Source organism: Apus apus, chromosome 1 (genome assembly GCF_020740795.1).
Source record: "Apus apus isolate bApuApu2 chromosome 1, bApuApu2.pri.cur, whole genome shotgun sequence".
NCBI classification, from domain to species: Eukaryota; Metazoa; Chordata; class Aves; order Apodiformes; family Apodidae; genus Apus; species Apus apus.
In genome coordinates, this window is record NC_067282.1 from 131,422,668 (window position 1) to 131,442,094 (window position 19,427).

The 19,427-nt window shown below is 43.0% G+C and overlaps 1 protein-coding gene across 1 annotated transcript in view; it reads left to right on the top strand.

The window, feature by feature from the left end:
- The window catches only part of RASSF8 (Ras association domain family member 8), a 96,491-nt gene extending 80,593 nt beyond the window's left edge, over positions 1-15,898 (top strand). The window contains exons 4-6 of the mRNA XM_051631071.1: positions 6,078-6,967; positions 10,299-10,443; positions 11,583-15,898. Of these exons, the coding sequence (XP_051487031.1) occupies positions 6,078-6,967; positions 10,299-10,443; positions 11,583-11,704 (1,157 nt within the window). The 3' untranslated portion in view covers positions 11,705-15,898. The remainder of the gene's footprint in view (positions 1-6,077; positions 6,968-10,298; positions 10,444-11,582) is intronic.
- Positions 15,899-19,427: the final 3,529 nt, after the last annotated feature.

Consider the following 19,427-nt stretch of genomic DNA (forward strand, 5'->3'; position numbering starts at 1 on the left):
TTGCCCCTTTGGTAAGACAGAGCATTTTGTCCCTTGTGTTTCACATGTTAAGAGATCTTACAAGATTTTACTCACATAAAATTGTGGGGTTTTTTATATTGTCTTGTTAAGGAAGACAGTATCCTTTAGCCTAGGGTTGGAGGACTGTCTCTGGGAAACCAAGTGGGTCAGAAAGCTGTATCCAGGCGGGGAAGGGGATGCATTTGTCAGTGACCCCAGAGCACAGGGCTGTCTGGGTTTGGCTTGAGCATGTGTTGGCATACCTGGCTTTACTTCCATGGAAACTGTGCACAGGTAAGGGACATTGTCTCACTGTACACTGTTGTGTGTTTGGGATGCTAATTCGGATTTAGCTGAAGAGAAAGTCGCGTGGCTTCCTTTTTAGTTTGGCTGTCTTAAAACTTGTAAGACATAAGTTCATAGAATGGTTTGGGTTGGAAGGGGCCTTTAAAGGTCATCTAGTCCAACGCTCTTGCAGTGAGCAGGGACATCTTCAGCTAGGTCACAGTCCTGTCCAACCTGACCCTGAATATTTTCAGGGATGGGGCTTCTGCCACCTCTCTGGGCAACCTGTTCCAGTGTTGCTTTTTCTGTTTTCAGACTCTCTCCAGAGTGCCACCTTTCAGGGAAGGTCTTTGGCACAGCTGCTGTGCAGCAGCAGAGGTAGTGGAATCCCTGGCAAAAATGGGAGCTAGAGTGTGCCTGCTAGGCAACTTTCCTGGCACCAAGTGCATCCTGTCAGTTCTGGGGACAGAGGAGAAACTGGGAGCAAGACTGCGTGACCTCTAGTGACAAAGGGCTGCTCTTGCCCACCCTAGCCTCATCCCTAGGGAAGGAGAGGTGCCCCCATGTCTAAGACTCCTCATCTAGCCACCTTTTCCAGAAATGAGTCCCCAGCAGTGACTCACCTGCTAGCACTGACTCACTGCTGCACGTCCTGGCTGTGAAGCATAGGAGACACTTAATGAAAAGCTGGGTCTTATTTGGTGCTTGAAATACAGTTTTGTAGCCTGACTGGAAAGATGAGGCACAGATACTTTTTACGTGGTGCATCATGCCACCTGCATACAAAAAAATGTAGTGCCTGTCCCTAAAATGCTTTGCATGTAGAAGATGATGCAGTTTTGGGAGGGAGAAAAGGGATTCATCATATCTGTCCAGAAAAACAGTCTCGATGTCTTCTCAAGACACAGGCCTGCCAAAAGTGTTTCATGAGAAGCACTGTTACTGCTGCTTTCCTTCAGTTTCATTTTTATTTTTGGCAGAAGGTATAGTCACTCATGTCTACTGTGTCAGCTGCAAATATTAAAGCATATAGAGAGGCTTAAAGTGATTAATAGTTATATGGATCCTACTGCCCTCGTGGAATGTAATTTAAAAGTCCACCTCTTGAGATTAAAAAAAAAAAAAAGTTCAATTACCATGCTTCTGTATTTCATTAGTTTAATCACCATTCATTGTAATGGAATTTGTGTTTAAATTACCAAATTACATCAATCCCGAACTAAGACTGTATTGGTTGGGCACCATGACATGGGCAGTCAGATCCAGAGCCTGGTGTTGGGCTGCAGAGCTGAGCAGTGGCTGATGCAGGGTACTGGCTGCAGGTAGCTCTTTAATGTCTTGTTGATTAAGTCACAGTAGAGTAAGGTTCAAGCTGCTTGTGATAGCTAGTTGCAGGCTATCAGAACATCAGCTTTCTGGAGTTTATCTATTTATTTTTTTTTAATCTCTTTCTCTCTTTTAAAATAAACTATTTTGCTGAAGATGTTGCTGTTCTAATAGAACCTGTGGTTAAGTTTTGTCTGCTTAGGTAGCTGCAGGTGTTAACTGTGCCCCTGGCCCTTTGTGCAGATGCAGTGTGCTTTGTAGATGTAAATACATACCTCCTTCTGGTGTATCTTCTCGTTCACTGTCTTGCAAAACAGATAAAAACTACTGATGATCATTTTGAATTGGTAATATTATAATATGGTCCATATGGGGGACCACTGTATAGTCAGTGGGTCAGCACAGTATTCATGAGGAGGAGCTGGCCTGTCAATGGTGTGTAGAGGCTCTGGGCTTGTTCTGTCTCCTGAATGGCTGTTTTCTGAAGAGGGAACCAGAGAGCACAGCACTGCTGGTGCTTGTTTGGGGCTGTCTGGATTGTTTTCTTTACCATTGTCATTAGTACAAGACTTTGATAGAGTATTAAATAAACCCAAAACTGGTCTAATGCATTCTAGTTGTACATGATCTTAAAGAAAAATTTGATTTCAGAAGTTGTAAGGGACCTACTGACAAGCTGTAGTGAACATCAGTGCATTAACTACATTGACTGCTTTAACTTCTCACCTGAGTTTACATGGACGTATTTCATAAATCTGCATGAGATTCAATGTGTTCTGTATGCAGCTGAGAAAAAACCCACCATGGTTTAATGAATGCCATACATTGCTGACATGTGGCACATTGCATGAATACAACAGTAACTAATTTTTAAAATTATAAGGTTTGCACGAATGAAGTAGGACTCAGTTCTCCCAGGTGCTGTATAAGCACAAACAATTTCTATTTCAGAAAGCTATGGACAACATAAAAGACAAGAAGCAGCATGCAGGTGTTGAACTGTTCTTTGTCAACAACCCAAGCAACCTGCTTTCTTGTTGTCAATGGTAGCACATCAAAACCAGCAGTTTGTTACAAGGACACCTGTGTTCTGAAATATTCTGTCTTTAATTTTGAATTAACTCCCTCAGCCTTTCATTTGTGAATTAATCCCTTCTAATGCAAGTAAACATCACAGTTGTGGTTGTCCAGGTATTGTTAATCTGCATCACACATAGGCTGAATACAGTAAATGTAGGTGATGAGGACAGCTTTGTTTCAGACTGGTACTGAGCTCCAGGTGTGGTTGTTGAACTGTGTATTATTTCTACAAAACACTTTCTTTTATGTGGATTTTGAGTGCCGAGTTCATTATTTAGGGCTGCATGTTGATTTGGACCCCTAAGCTAAGATGGAAATAGTTCTTGGCAAGCACCTTGCTTAATTCCTTAATTCACTTTTGGTCGAGATTGTTAGCTTTATTCCACTCCCCCTTTTTCTTTTTTTTTTTTTTCCCCCCTCTTGTTAACATTTCTTTTAAGTAGTGCATTTAATAGTAAAGTGAATAGAAATTACATGCTGATCACTTCCCTAGTGGTACATACTCTTGTTTACGATTTCAGGACTTCTTTGAACTTGGCAGTTTCTGATATAACAAGAACATGAGTAGCATTATCATGGTGAGAAGCTGAAAGCTTTTAAGATTAGCAAAATAGAGTGGTAAAGTGCAACCTTTATCCTGGGTTCTGCGGTATGTTTTTACCTCATTTTTCTTCTCCAGGATTTTATTGTTAGTATGCTATGACAAACAGCACTAGGTTTACTTTTCCTATAATAATAATACCAATGCCTACTACAAACTATAAATCTTCATGGATCAATGAACAATATTGTGGGTTGGCAAAAATCTCTGACTTTGTCTCTTGGTGTAGTAAACTTGTTTTTGAAGTACTTTATTGGAATAAACTTGAAATCTGTTTATGAGACTGCTGGCCTTGCATCTTGGTATGCAGATAGATTTTTTTCTTTTTTCCTTTTTCCCCCCCAACGCTTACCTTAAGTAATTTATTTGTTAGGCATTTGGAGAGATGGACTGCTGTTCCCATGCTGCTTGCCTTGTTTTGCTGACTTCTGGCAGTCAAATCTTCCAGCTCTCACTTCGAACTTGGAAGCAAACATGGACATTTTGGTCTCTTGTTTGGCCCACTAACTACCACCAGTTTAACCCATGAGCCAAAGCAGCCTGTTTTCCAGGCAGTGCCTGCAGCTGATTGTTGTTGTTGTTATTCTTTGCATTGTGAGCTAATTGTGAGAAAGTGAGATCAGAGGAACCTTTTTTAACAGAGTAACTCTATCTGGGGGAGCTCTTTGTAAGGCTGACAATAGTAGATTTTAGGGGCCCAAATAGTGTGTTAATGACCACAGTGGAGCTTGTTTCCTACAAATCTGAGGTGGGGATTCTGTGTGAGTGTTGTGGTTGGAGGCTGTAGGCAGATCTCCAGCCTGAGATTAGGATGTTTTTGTTCTTTTGGAAATAGTGCAGTGGTTGGGCAGGTGGTGAAAGGAAAGAAAATGCATCAAAGGGGTTACGACTGATAACTACCTTTATTCCCACTCCCCCACTCCATAGCTGCATATGTGACAGGTATTTTAGGTATTTACGTGCTGAAGTAAATCTTCATTTGAATGATGATCTATCATGGAAATGGATATATGTAATGCATTAGAGTAGCTAATGATGTTTTTAAGGTTAATGGCAATTGTGGAGCTGTTCAGAAATCTGTCAGGATCACATGCTTTAAAAGCAGTTGGTCTTTCACATCTTCTTATGAACAGTGTTGTGGCTTTCAAGTGAAGTGACTCTCATGATACGGGAAGCTCTTCTGCATTTGGAAAATGCTGTGTCTCTGACAAGTAAGAGAGCTTAGAAAAAAAAATTAGTGGAAAACCTCAAATGCTGCGTTTTTGTGTAGCATCCTATACGGGGACTCAGAGGAAAAAGACTGCTACGTTGAATTGAAGTATGTTTGGTAGCAGCACAAAAGAAGTTGTATAGACTGAAGTTGTACTTCCCTCCCTGCCCTAAAAGTAATCCATCCTGCATTAGTTGTGCAGCTGGCTGGCAATCCAGAGGTCAGAAAGCATCCCGACAGTTCTTGTGGGATCCGAGCCGCTTCCTGAAGGCAGTGCAGCCCCGGGGAGCTCGGGAGCTGCTGCTACGGATGAGGAGTCCGTGCGGGGAGCCCGAGGTTTGGGCAGCCTCTGCTGCTCGCGTCCCTATTGGGCTCCGGGGAGGTTTGTGAGCTGGTGTAGTGCGGCGGTGGCCCCGCGCCCCTTTCCTGGTGTCTGGACTGACCGGCGGGCACCGGGTGGTGAACTGCGGCTCAGCCAGTCGTTAAGTTGTCTCTCAGATTGATGATACCGTTTAAAAGCAAACACACTGTCTCCCAGGTTTTTTTGTTTTGTTTTGTTTTAATGTGGCTGTATGAACACTGGAGCTCTTTCTGTTCTCGTTTTCTTCCTCTGGACATGCATATTTGATGCAGGTTTTGCTAGATGCCAGATTCGCCGCGTCACTTGCTTTTAACTTCCATGATTTCAGACAGGAAAGAAGCCCCGGCCGGAGCGGTGCGGTTTCACTTGCTTGTGCGGTCACTGCTCTGTGCGGAGAGGGTTTTCCTGAGGTCCTTTGCAGTCGAATGAAACACCGTGCAGACGCTGTGCTCCCTCAGCGAGTGAAGGAGCATTGACGGGCGGTCGGAGGCTGCTCCGCCTGCGAGAGGGCAGTGCAGGCACCTCTGGGTTGACGATGCAGAGCAGCGCGCTGCTCCGGCCGGGGCAGTCTCATCTGTCCTTGCAGCAGCGCCTGCAGCCCCGCACAGACATACCCTCCTGACAGAGCTCCGCAACCCCGCCCCGCACAGACAGACCCCCCGCAGAGCCCGCACCCCCCCTCCGGCAGACCCCCGCACAGAGAGAGCTCCGCACAGACAGACCCCCCGGCAGAGCCCCGCACAGACAGACCCCCCCGGCAGAGCCCCGCACCCCCACCCCGCACAGACAGACCCCTGCACAGACAGACACCCCCCACCCGCAGAGCCTCTCACAGACAGAGCCCCCGCAGAGCCCGCACCCCCCCTGGCAGACCCCCGCACAGACAGAGCCCCCGCAGAGCCCGCACCCCCCCCGGCAGACCCCCGCACAGACAGAGCCCCGCACCCCCCCCGGCAGACCCCCGCACAGACAGAGCCCCGCACCCCCCCCCGGCAGACCCCCGCACAGACAGAGCCCCGCACCCCCCCCGGCAGACCCCCGCACAGACAGAGCCCCGCACCCCCCCCCCGGCAGACCCCCGCCCAGACAGAGCCCCGCAGAGCCCGCACGCCCCGCAGCCGGCGGGGCGCGGCGCTGTGTCCCCGCCGGGCGGCAGCCGCTGTCCGGCAGCGCCCCCTGCGGGCGGCCCGCCTGACGCCGCGCTTGCCTTGCAGGGCGCACCGGGCGCTACACGCTGATCGAGAAATGGCGGGACACCGAGCGGCACCTGGCGCCGCACGAGAACCCCATCGTGTCGCTGAACAAGTGGGGACAGTACGCCAGCGACGTGCAGCTCATCCTGCGCCGCACCGGGCCCTCGCTGAGCGAGAGGCCGACTTCGGACAGCGTGGCTCGCATCCCGGAGAGGACTCTGTACCGGCAAAGCTTACCTCCCCTGGCCAAGCTGAGGCCTCCCGGCGACAAGGCCATGAAGAGGAGGGAGCCGAAAAGGAAATCCCTCACCTTCACCGGGGGGGCCAAGGGGTTAATGGACATCTTTGGGAAGAGCAAGGAGTCCGAGTTCAAGCAAAAGGTGCTCAACAACTGTAAGACGACAGCGGATGAGTTGAAGAAGCTGATCCATCTCCAGACGGAGAAACTTCAGTGCATGGAGAAACAGCTCGAGTCCAACGAGGCCGAGATCCGCTTCTGGGAGCAGAAGTACAACGCCAGCCTGGAGGAGGAAATCCTCAAGCTAGAGCAGAAGATCAAAAGGAACGAAGTGGAGATTGAAGAGGAAGAGTTCTGGGAAAACGAGCTGCAGATCGAACAGGAGAACGAGAAGCAGCTGAAGGAGCAGCTGCAGGAGATGAGGCAGAGGATCCTGGAGTGTGAGAGCAAGCTGAAGGACTATGTGTCTCAGATCCACAACATGGAAAGTGGCCTTGAAGCAGAGAAGTTGCAGCGGGAAGTTCAGGAGTCCCAAGTGAACGAAGAAGAGGTCAAGGAAAAGATCGAGAAGGTGAAGGGTGAAATTGATATTCAGGGCCAGCAGAGCCTGAGATTGGAAAACGGCATTAAAGCTGTAGAAAGGTCTTTGGGCCAAGCCACCAAACGGTTACAGGTAAGAACATCCTTTTTATCTGTAGCAAAGAAAAGTCAAAGACCTGAATGTCACCATTTTCTCTTACACAGATATGGAGCCCGTGAAAGAAAACGTGAGAAAGTTGCCACAGTGTATATGGGTAGTAAAAGGAAGAAAGTGGTGCTTTCATTTTCAAATTACATTTTAGTTTTGGGGTTTGTTTTTTTTTATTTAACAGCAGACAACTTGCATTCAAAACATCTGAAACAAAACAAAACACCAAAAAAAAAAAAAGAAAACAAAACATCCACATTGGTGGATGTATTCCTGGTCATTGAGAAGGCATGGGTGGCCTGCAGGTTGAGTGTTGAGTACCACATTACCTTTTGTTGTACTGGTGGGTGCTAAACAGGAATATAGTGTCTTGGCCTAACACCTTGAAAAGTATTAGACTTCAAACCTCTTCAAAAGTATTAGTCTTCAAACCCCTTTGTGTAGTTAATTTTTCAGGGAAATTTTCACCATCACAGCCTTTTATGAAGCTAAACTTCTGATTCTTGCCAGGTTTGTTTGGCAGCAAAATAGATTAATTAACAAGAACAGTCCAAAAGCAGCACCTGCATAGATGGATGAAAAGTTTAAAAACCTGTTAGCTTACAGGGCTTTTGTTTTAAAGAAAAGCATCTCCCTTCCTTTTCCTATCTGACTGGTGTTCAGGGTTTTATTTTCTGTACACCTCATACATTTGTGGCACATGTTAAAAGAAAATCCAGTCGCTGGTTCCTTGTTGAAATTAATTATATCACTTGGAACGTGATAGAGCACAAAAGAGTAAACATAAATGGAAAACCAGCTTCTAGCTGAATGAGGTGAACCAAAGATTGTGGCTCCTGGGATGTTAATGTGCCATGTAAGATAGGACTGAGGCATCACACATCAGTCTGGATTGTGATTCTTGCTGTATTCCTGGGATTCACAGTCTGTGTTCCACAATAGTGCAGTTATAGTAAGGTAAATCTGCTGTGAATATGTAAAGGGATTTTGCATCCTTACCCCTGAACTCCTAGAGCCATGTCAATGTAAGCTGTTTTTACTAAATGAGGAGGGGTAAAAATAATCTTTTCATCCAAAGCAAAATGGATCAAAACTGTAAGCAGTTTTGGTCATATTTATCTATGCTAAGTTTTCAGGCACACTACACTAACTGAAACACACACTGCACTAACTGAAAGCATCAAATCCTTTGTAGGTATTATCACTCATCCTCAGCACCACTCATAGAGGCTATGATTGAGTTCAAAGTCTTTCATGCTTTGGTTTTTTTCATAGGCTAGGATTTCATTTCCTCAGGAAAGTTCCTTTTAAATTCAGATCTTCCAAGCTTGTTCCAAACCTAAAGTTGCATTAATCTGGAAGTCCAGGAGAAAATAAACTCAGCTGTATTATACAGTTTTGGAGAGACAAAATGGATTTTTAAATTTTTTTTTTTTATTTTTTTTTTCACACTGGAGGTTAAAAATTAGTATTCATAGAACTGCTAGTTTGAAAATAGAAAAGTTGAGTGTTTTTATAGATTTTTTGGTAAAGAAGGAAAGAAAACGTTGGTTCACTAGATTTAAAGTGGTAAGAACAAGTAGGTGGTGCTTTTTAGTAACATCTTTCATTCCTTTTCTCTAGCCATCTCAATAATACTCCTTTCCAGCAGTAGATGACTATGTTCATTTAAGGATCCGGTGCAGCCCTCTGCTCTCCCTGTTTCTCAAGGAAGATTTTAACTACAAAAACCCCCTAAAACAAAAAAACAAAATCCTACCCTTCATCGGGTAGTTCTCACGAAAGTTTCACACTCAGGTACTAAGAGCTTAAACCAGTAAGATTTGGGGTGATAGTTTGCTTTTTTACCTTAATTCCTGTGAATGTTGAGAAATGTCAGGAGCAAGTTATTGATTATAGTTCTGCTAACCTATGGGTTTCAGTCTTTTGGGATTTTTAAAAAAAGACTTAATTGCATTCAGTAGCAACTTTGTTACAATCTCATAAAACACAGAGCTCTAGAATTAACATTGTATTAAGACAGTTGAGAGCTTCTGTGTCCCAAGTGTCTCCCTTGTAGAGTCCAACAGGCCTAAAAGAAATAGAATTTTACTGTAGAATTGTCTTAGAATTTGGAGGTGGCCTGGTTTCCATTTCTCAGTCTATTTTCTCTGAAAGCTCATAGCCAATGAATGGGAACACAAGTCAAGCACAGGAAGCCAAGACCAACCACATGATATGCATCAGGTCAAACACTAATCCCTGAAAAAGCGATTGACATTATAAAAGGTCCTAATTTAGACATCAGATCATTTGTGTTAATTTTCTTACTAACTGTTGAATTCAGCCTCAACTGTGACCTCACTGCATGTTTAAAATGAATCAGGGCTGTGCTGTTGGGGACTGTTTCTAGAACAGATCCACAATACTCTTCTTCCCCAATCTTTGTGTGAGTTGATGTATAATTCTGCTTACACAAAATAGGGAAAGGATGGTTGACTTGACCTCCATCTCTTGCCAAAATGAAGATGTAGCTGTATGCACTGCATGGAAATGGCCGCAAACGTGTTGCCTGGCATCTGTGTGGCCAAGTGGGTGAAGCCCATCCTGGCTGTGGAAGAGCACCACATGCAGCTGTCTGCTAATGAAGCTCAATCCAGAGCAGGGGGAAGAGTGAGGATGGAATAATTGTAGTCTAAGAGCGTCATCATCTATCAGAGCTGAAGCTTTTATAGATCATGTTAGAATTACAGAGCCTTGAGGCAGACCCTAAATTATCATCTTCTGTGCTTGTCAAGGCAGGGTGAACAAGCCAGGATTTGGTCTCATTCTACGAAACACAGTACAGTTGCAGAGTGAGAGAGTTCTGTCCGTAAAAATTTACCCTCTAAATAGAAAAAGCAAAAAACACCAAAAGAAGGGAATTATTCTCATTTTAGAAACAGAAGAACTAAATGAGGTGTCCAAGTCATGCTGGACACTTCTAACAGAGCTAAGATTTGGTGCCAGACTGCCCAGACGATGTATTTTTTCAGTTGCTCACTATTACCTTTATTTGCTCACACCTGTTGTGCCAAAATTTTTCTCAGGTGACACGAGAAGCATCTGCTAGTCATCTAAGAAGCAATATAAACAGACCAGTAATAATAACAACTAATAGCGTTGATTTGTTCTCTTAATTACGAGAGTAAAATAGCTTTCAGCTCTTACATTTACATTTGAACTTAAAAATCAGAGGTTTTCTCATCAAAAGGAGGAGCATTAGTTGCCCAGCTGAGTCTTGAAATGCCACTTCATGCCTGCTGCTGCTCAGCAGATGTTTTCTCTTTCCTCACAGGACAGGGAACAAGAGCTGGAGCAACTGACAAAGGAGCTGCGACAGGTCAATCTCCAACAGTTCATCCAGCAAACAGGAACAAAGGTCACAGTGCTGCCAGCAGACCCTGTTGAGGTGGAGGCCCCACATGTGGAGCTGGAGAGAGGTGCAGTGCTCAGAATGCATTTGGTGGGCAGAAGGGGATGGCAATGTGTTTACCTGCTGCATTAATGCTAGCACTTGTACAGCAAGTGAATGCTCTCTTAGCAAAGAAGTGAGCAAAATACTAAGAAAGCACAGTGTCAAATATTTCCATTCCAGGGGTTTAGCAAACTATAAATGAAGAGCTATAAATGTAGCTAACTTCTCTTCCACTGTGCTTGGGCATGTGTTTGTCCCATCAGTAACTCATCAGGCTGGTAGCTTTGAAGTGCTGCAGGCATGTAAGCTGGGATGCAACGTGATTGCATGTCTGACATTATTGTTCATCTGGGTTCTTCCTCTTCTGAGGAGATGTTTGGTCAAAGTAGAAAAAGGAGTGTGTCTGGATCTCAAGAAATCCCAGACAGCAGCCGCATGGGAATAGGAATTAATCCAGCTGGGCTGCCAGCCATCCAGAAGTCCTGCACAGATGGCTGTTACGGCATGTGCAAATTGACTTTGCCCCTAGTGAGATCAGTGCATTCTGCTCATGCCCACATCTGAATTCAGAATTTCCTAGGCAGAAACATGGGAGCACTTTGAATGTATGTCACAACTGTGGCACAAGCAGAAACTGCTTCACTGTGGCTCAGCCTCTGCTGAGGTGTGCTTTACCCAGGACCCTGCTTGCCAGGGTTCTGTTTCTCTCAGCATTCTCCTTAGCTGGTTCTGTCCCTCTGCTCAGAAAACTTTCTAACCAAGGGGTGTTGGGAGGGTAATGGTGAGAAGACAACCAGGCCTTAAATGTCAGCGCTTCTATGAATTTCCTCTTTTAAGTGGGCAGGAAGCTGAAGCTTTGAGTTACGTATAGGTACAAGCCCTTTTCTGCACATGACTGAATAAACGTAGTGCATGTATCCCTGGGCATGTTCCTCGTGGGAGGGTAGTTACAGTAGGTAGGTATATCTGTTTTGAAATTAGTAGGTGTGCACCTCAGATCTCATCACTTCCTGCTCAGGCACTTGTATTTTGTGTTGTATGACATATTAGTTTTTCTGTACTGCGCTTAGGAGTGTACCTACTTAGTAACCAGGAAGGAGAGGGGTGTTCTACAGACATCATCCTTGATGGTGACTCTTCTAACTGCCCTTTTATCTTGTGCAGAGCCAACATTTCAGTCTGGGTCTCTGAAGCGCCCTGGCTCATCAAGGCAACTCCCGAGTAACCTTCGGATTCTACAGAACCCCCTGTCATCTGGTTTTAACCCGGAGGGCATTTATGTATGACAGCACATACCTCCTCTGGAGAGGACCTAGCAAGGTACCCTGGACAAGATACACTTTTGGTTTATTCTGCCAATAATGAATGGAAGAAGGTTTGTTGTTTTTTTTTTTGTTAAGCCACCATATTATTTTTTCTTCTTCCTCCAACACACCACTCAGAGCCATACCCTGTGCACTGATGCTAAAGAGACAGAGGAACTGTCTCAATTCATAATTGGCAAGGATGAACTTGCTGTCAACACAGCTAAGAGTGCAAAAACCTTTCTTTGGTTTTGCCATTTCAGAAGTGTTTGGGAAAGTATTGTTCCATGTATAGGAATAAATAAAAGACTGAGGGTGAAGGAAACCATGTATGCAACTTATCTGAAGTTTAATTTATTCCCTTTAATCAGTGGGCGTGTGAATGTTGACCTTTTATGTTGTTATTTTTAACTTGTTAATAGTCACGTATGGCTGTATGTCTGTCTGACAAGGTGGCTTTAATTTGCGTGTACAACCACCCGCCAGTTGATCAAGTACAACAACTTGCAGTGCAGAGTTCTGTGAACTGCTGAACCATTAAAATGGCTTCTCACCACTGACTTTGTTAATCTCTGTTGTGGGTCATAATATGTCATGTTCCATCCATTGCTACCTTTTAAGGCTTGAAAAGTGAGCTTGTGGGACTTACTTGCTGTTGAATCTGCCTTGAATGAAAGCACCTAGTGTTCAAAAGATCTATGGAATATAAACCTTGGCTTGGTAAAAATATTGCCAGCATATGAGTGAGGATGCACTAGTTAGATGATATTTTATTATATAGAATGTATATTTGAAATATTTTGCCACATTGTATATGCCTTTTGAGAAAAGAACAATATAAGAAGTTGTCTTCATATATCTTTACCAAAAGAGAGCAGGAGGCTTTCACTGTGTGTGACTTTTTACTTTATTTTTTTCCACTAGCCATTACAGTGTTCTTGTTTTGCAGTAAATCTTGTTGTTGGAGGAGGGAAAAAAAAAAACCACAAAACAAATGAGCATCATCTTCCAGAATTTGCTCAAGTTTTGTGGAGGGAAGAAACCTGGCAGAGTCCCATGAAGTCAACATCAGAGCTTCTACTGACTTGAGTGGGGCCAGGATTTCATTCCGGGTCCCCATTGTTAAATGGTAGATCTTTAGCTGCTTCAAAAGATGTATTGCTGCTCAGTCACTTCCGGAATATAAAGCTTACAAACAGGAAATTTACACACTTGGTAGTAATTTTTTTACAAAAAATATTAAAAGAGAACATTATCATATCTTGATGTCACACTAAAGCTAAGTAAGAAGGATTAGAAAAAATGGCTTCCATGCATAAAGACATTACCCAGTAGCAGGTTGTCTACAGGCCTTGGGATTAGATGTCTAAAAGTGGACACCAAGTTTGTAGAGAAAGTGACTGGCAACAGTGAGACACTTTATAAACATTAGGAGGCTGGCCTCATGGATGAGTTAGAGCAGGGATGGACCTGACCCAGTTGCATTTTGTTTTCCTGTTCTAACATCAACTCCTACCATCATCCCGACCTTTGAGATCCCCTTGACATGACCGTGCTTTCACTGCAGTATTGCACACCTGGACTTCAGTCACTGACAAAAAGACAGAACTCCTGATGTCTTTGGTAGGGTCAGGATTTTACCACTGATAGGAAAGCTTTTTGCCATAGAAAATACTTAGGAATTCTTAACTCCTAGCATCCTCTTGTGTTGATTTACTGATGTGCAAACAAATGTTAATTTAAGTTTCCTTTTTTTAAAAAAGTAGTTTCCTGGCAAATGGAAGTTTTACAAGATATAATAGATGATGAAGGACTCTTGAGTGTTTAATGCAATTTTTTCCCTTTCCACTTATTACTGGCATCATATATTCTAAAAATGCTGCTGCATTTAGACTAACAGCAACAGATAAGGCTGTGAATATATAAAGGATCTTCCCAAATGGATTCTGAATTTTTACTTCTTAACTTATCAGGTCTTTTTTGTTTGTTTTTTTTTCTTTTTTTCTTCCTTGTGAGCAAACTGGAAAAGGAGATGCTCCTACCTGAGGAATCTTTGCAGTGCTCACAGATTTTACTGTTTGTTTATCACAATTCTGTGCTCATGTTTACTGTGCCCATAACTTCGTATTAAAAAAAAAAAGAATGTGTGTGTGTATATATATTAAAAAAATGTAAAATATACATAATTTGGGGACAATATCTGTCCAAGGTACTTGAGCATATATGCCTTACATTCTGGGTTCAATTTACAGAAATAACATGGCCCTCTCCAGTGGATCTCTTGCATCTTCAGCATCTCTTGAAGTCAGAGAACTGAGGCACTCAGCACCTTGCAAAGTCTGGCCCAAATTATGCTGCATAGGGGTGGAGAGAAACACAAGGAAAAGCCTGTTGCAGTTTCAGTCTTGTACCGGGATGAAGTTTTTTTAGGGCAGATCAGCATCCTTACCCACCTGATGTTTTTGTCATACTTGTGACTGGTCCATCTCCCACAGGTGTCCGTTTGAGCTGAATTGGGCTCTTGCACCATAAAAACTACTCTCCTTCTCTGCCAGGTTATTCTTCAAGATGGAGGGATGAGAAAGAGGATTAAAAGGAAGAGAAAGAGCAGCTTTGGAGAGTTTGAGTTATGGCTTTGTCATAGAATCAAGGAAGGAAATTGCCATTTAAATGAAAAAATAGCACCTGCTGATTACAGCAGCTGTTTGACAAGGGCCAGCCTGGAGCTGATTCAAAGCCATTGCATCACCACCGAGTGGACCCTCCTTGTCAGGGCTTTAGCATATGCCAAGGTGATCTGGAGAACATTTACAGCTTCAGCCTCAGTTGTTTTAAAGGAGAGGCTTTGTTAGCCAAACCTGTCATTTGTGAGACTGACAGATTCCCCTGCCCCCACTCTACTTCTCTTGCTTACTGAATTACACCCAGGCTAAAGTTCTGTAGCATTTTCACCCTCTCTGTAAATAAACCAAAAAGAAATGGCATGCCCTTGCATTAAATGTGAATTGAACAATGTATTACAGTTACAAAAATTCCTCACCTTACGGCGTTAAGAATTTTGCTTCTGATCAACTGCAGAACCTCACTCTTTCTTTACCAATGTAGAAAAATTCATTTTCAGAAGTGTTTCAAACCTCCTTATGGGGCATTAGCAGAATGGAAGCTACACATATGAATTTTAACAAGTGCCATATTATTTACTGGCCAGCATGGTAAAAATGGGGTTTTTTTGCTTGTGTTAAATAGTTGAATACAAAAGCACTATTTTCCAGTGCACAGGGAATTTATATGGAGAACTTCTGTAATTTATTACTAATGGAAATTAACTGTGTTACCTCTCTCATCCCTGAGTATGCAGTTTATTTTTGCTGGTGATGCTATGTTGTTAGGGGAAAAGAGGTGGGGAGGGGGGGTTTGACCATTTGAAAAGCCAGTAGGTTAAGGCTAAGATAAACATTTGGTATGCCTGAGCAACAGAGAAACCCAAGCCCCACTCTGAAAAGTCAGCTAGGAACCTGCCTTCTGTTATCTTTCAGTGGGACTTAGGTTCCCAAGTGCCTGAATTGCTTCTGGAAATGGTATGTTAGCTTTGAGATTACTTGCTTTTCCAAACCCTAGTAAGTTTGAAGTAAGTTCTTGAAGAAGAGAACTACCACTAGCATTAGCATTATGCAAAAGTGCTTTCATTGTGAGGTAAGAGAGAAAAGATCTTGTAGTGAAAGAAAAATCTCCTGTTGGGGCAACAATTGCCTTGTTTTTAGCATGAAGAATACTGCATTATTTTAGTGAACTGGGATTATATGATTACAAGCAAAAAAACTGAGCTTGTAATTTTTAGTGAGTTATCTTGAAGCATATAAATTCCTGATGTGCATTAACTTGAGTGAATTGGGCCTTAATGATCCGTGTAAATAACAAAACTGTATTCAGATATTTTTTCCAGAAAATAGTCTCTAATGGTCTGTACTGTATTAAAATAAGTGTCGAAGTGTTACTTTTATATTACACTTTTTTTTTTTTTAAGAACATGGAAACATGCATGTTTATTCTATTTGCTACAGTATTTTAATGTTTTGGATGAAGGCCATCGGTTGTATGGAGATGACAAAACAATCATTCTGTCTATTTATTCAGTATTGCTGCTTAAAGTTTTCAAAATAAAGCTTTCAATGCCAATATAGTGACTGATTGAAAGCTGTTCTAGCTCTCTTCAGATGTTTTTTTTCTATGTTTATAGAAAACTAAGTAAGTAAAACTTGGTATATAAACTGTTATACCAGCAAAGAATTCTTGCAATAATACTGCGGGGAAGGGTTGTGGGTGTGTGTATTATATACATAAATGTATGCATGCAGCAAATGCATTGAGGTCTCAAGTAAATGGAGTGCTGAAGAATGTTCAAATCCTTTGTGGTCTTACACGTGATCAAATACTAGTTAGTGCTCCACAGCCCTGTGCAGTGCTTGTGAGGGGCAGAACAAGCAGAGATGGTCACAAAGGATTAACTCAGCGCCCTCTGAACCAGCTGAGATTTAAGCACGTTCTTGAGTATTCCATAGATGTGTTTCTGAATTGGGCCTAAAAGCATGTTCTGATACAAAAATCTTTCAGTTGCAGCAAGGATGCCTGGTTTCAAGCATAGCTGGTACCCCTGAACATTTGAGTAGTTCTGAGATGGATCAGGTATGCCTGCTCTATTTGTAAAGGGTATGAGAACGCAGAGAACGTTCACCCTCATGATCACCCCGTGAAACTACTAACTAGGGGTTCTGACTGGAAGGTTTGAGTTGCTGATGCTTTAACCTAGCAATGCAAACTAACTGTGAAAAAAATGAGTGAGCATTTTATTACTGCTCTGCTTCAATGCAAGATGAAAATCTGTATTATATGTAACTATATTTTTTTGTCATTTAAAAAGCTTATATTTTTTATTATTCTCATGAATGGTTGACAAAAGATCTTGGATATGCTCCCATACAATAAATTCCCCTCTGAAACTTTGGGTCTTTACAGTTCATGGTTTGCTGGTATTGCACTCTATGTCTCGCACACATCTTGTGATACAACTTCTGCAGCTCTGTCTGTCAAAGAACACTTCTCCTGGAGGCAGGCCCAGGTGACACTGGTGTGCCCAGAGCTCAAACACTTTGGGAAATGGCCGTGTGGGGGGCATCAGAACACAATAAACACTCCTTAATGGCCATTTACTTGGAGGTGTGGGGGCCACAGCTGGTTGGTGTGGGGCCTCTGGGGCAGACAAGAGAGGTCCTCTCCTGTAAAGTGTGCACATGCTATATTTTTAATCAGATAGAGCCCAAGAACTATAAGAGAATGGAGTGACTTGTTTTCAACTGAGGAACTGTTACTAAGATTAGTACTAATCCTGAAAAGATAGAATTGGTCAGTGACTCAGAGAAAGTACAACTTAAAGCAAAGAGGTGCAAGGCATGTTTGGAGATGATCAGAGAGAGGAACAGAATCTTCACACAACAAATACAAGGTGCAGAGATGCTTTGGGGAGCAGGAAGAAATTAAGCTTTGAGCAAGGAATGGCACGTGACCCGATTCAGGCTTGGTTCTGGTGCTGAAGACCAGAGGGCCTGCGAAGATCGCTGGAGATCATTTGCGTTAATCAAGACAGGGAACTTGCTACAGCTGGGGACTTGTGATTTAAGCCATCTAAATGCAGTCCTTAGTCTAATATCCCAACAAATGGCTTTTCCTAAGCTAGCTGAAGCCTAATCTCATTAGATGTGAGGAGAAATGAGCCAACAGTAGTAGCACTGTTGACAGGGAATAAGACAATGCCATGAGCTTCTCTGAAACCCTAGCATGTGGCATTCATATGGGCAGGACCATGGAAGTTGTAGAGGACCTCTGCTCCTGAAAGGTTCCTTTTTCTGCCTCTCTGCGAGTCAGCTGGTTGGGTTTTGTAGCAACTAGGGGAAACCTTAGTTATACTTCCATAGTTGTGTTTCTCAGCATGCTGAATAGAGCCAGGGGTACAGCTAATGGTTCTGATGCTTTGCTTTGCCTTTAAAAAAATGAAGTGGTGTATGTGTGCGTGACTGCTGCAGCACTAACTAGCTCAGGGTAACTGGGCCACTAATGAGTTGCAAAACAGACCAGATCAACGGTCCATTTTGTTTAGCTTTACTGAGTCGTTCTGCCTGACACACCTTTGTCAGCTAGGTGGTGTTTCTTTATAATCCAAATTTTTAATGATTTTTTTCAACTAAGTTGTCTCGTGTTTGAAGTAGGGCACAATGAGCAATTATCTCCATTATTGCCTTTCTTGGAAATGATGCATTTGCTACCTAGTAGTAGCTACTATTAATGAGTGAGTATTTTCTAGGTCAGCCACTGCTTCATCATTAACTTTCTCCAAAAAATAGTGGCTGGAGACCATCTCAATTGGTCTGTTTGGTTCCATTTTTCCAGGTGGGCATGCAGTGTACTTTTTTCTGTTCTTTGCAGCAAGTTCCTTGTCTGCATTTATTTGTTAAACAGGAGCTGCTGTCTGGTGTGTGACTTAAAAAGAGCCTCTTTGGCATGTGCTAGTGCAACAAGGAACTTGATGCAAAGGGAGATGATAAACTTAATGGAGAAACCTCACCACTTGTCTTATTAACTCTCAACACTGCCAGTGTCCTCATGCCACTTCTGGTGGGTCTGCCTGTGCCCCCCTCAGGCAATAAACCTTGCTGTCATATAGACAGCCTTGGTGTTTCTCTCCTGTGAGCGTGTATTTGCTCTGCACTGACTCCTGGCTAAGACAGACATCTGTCCCTCATGCAAACTAAAGTTTGATTTATAGAGAGGCTTTCCTGATCTGAACCCCTGGCTACAGAAAGGCTGTAGGGATCTCTGCAATCTCTGGCAGACCCAGAGAGTGTCATCACAGTATTATCACACTCTTTTGTTCAGTCATCTAGACAGTGACAGAGGTGAAATGCAGCTACAGCAGAATAAGTTTTCAGCTGCAAGAGTTGGCAGTTGGGTGTTAATCTCCAGTACCTGCTTTGGTCCACACGGGGTAAGTATATGAGACTTTGATTTCAGTTTCCAGTCCTCTGAGTCACAGGTATATCAAGGAGAAGCAGGAGTTGTGAAAGCAATGTGAAGGCCAGTCAACAGGGCAGATTCCGGAACAGTAACACACATTTGGCCTGCAACAGTTATAATTCATATCCCACACCCCTCTCATAATGTAATTACTTTGTTAATTACCTATTTGTTGGCTTGTTGCCCAACAGCATGCTTTCATACACACTGTTGCTGCAAAACACACAACAATGCTATTGTTCAAGCTCCAGTTTTCCCTTTCTGTGCATCTTTTCTTGCATATGTTATTTTGTGCATATTGTTTAAGCTGCACACTTGTTTTGCTTTCCCCCTTTGCAGAAGGAGGAAGACAATAAATAATTGCACAACATGGTGAGAAAATGCAATAGAAAAAATCCAATATTCAATCCTGGGTTAAGGTAGAGGGAAGAAAAGTTTTCTATTATTTCTTTTTTAGTGAGCAAAATTTGAAAAAAAAATATTTAGAAAAGCTCCAGCTGGGCTTATGAGAAGTCCACTTAAAAAAACCTTATCCAGTGAAACATAAATGCGTGCAGATAATTACCTGCCTAGGTATGTTTTTCTGGTTAAAACAAAAAAAATAGGGGAGGATGGGGAGGAAGGGAAGGGGCTGTACACC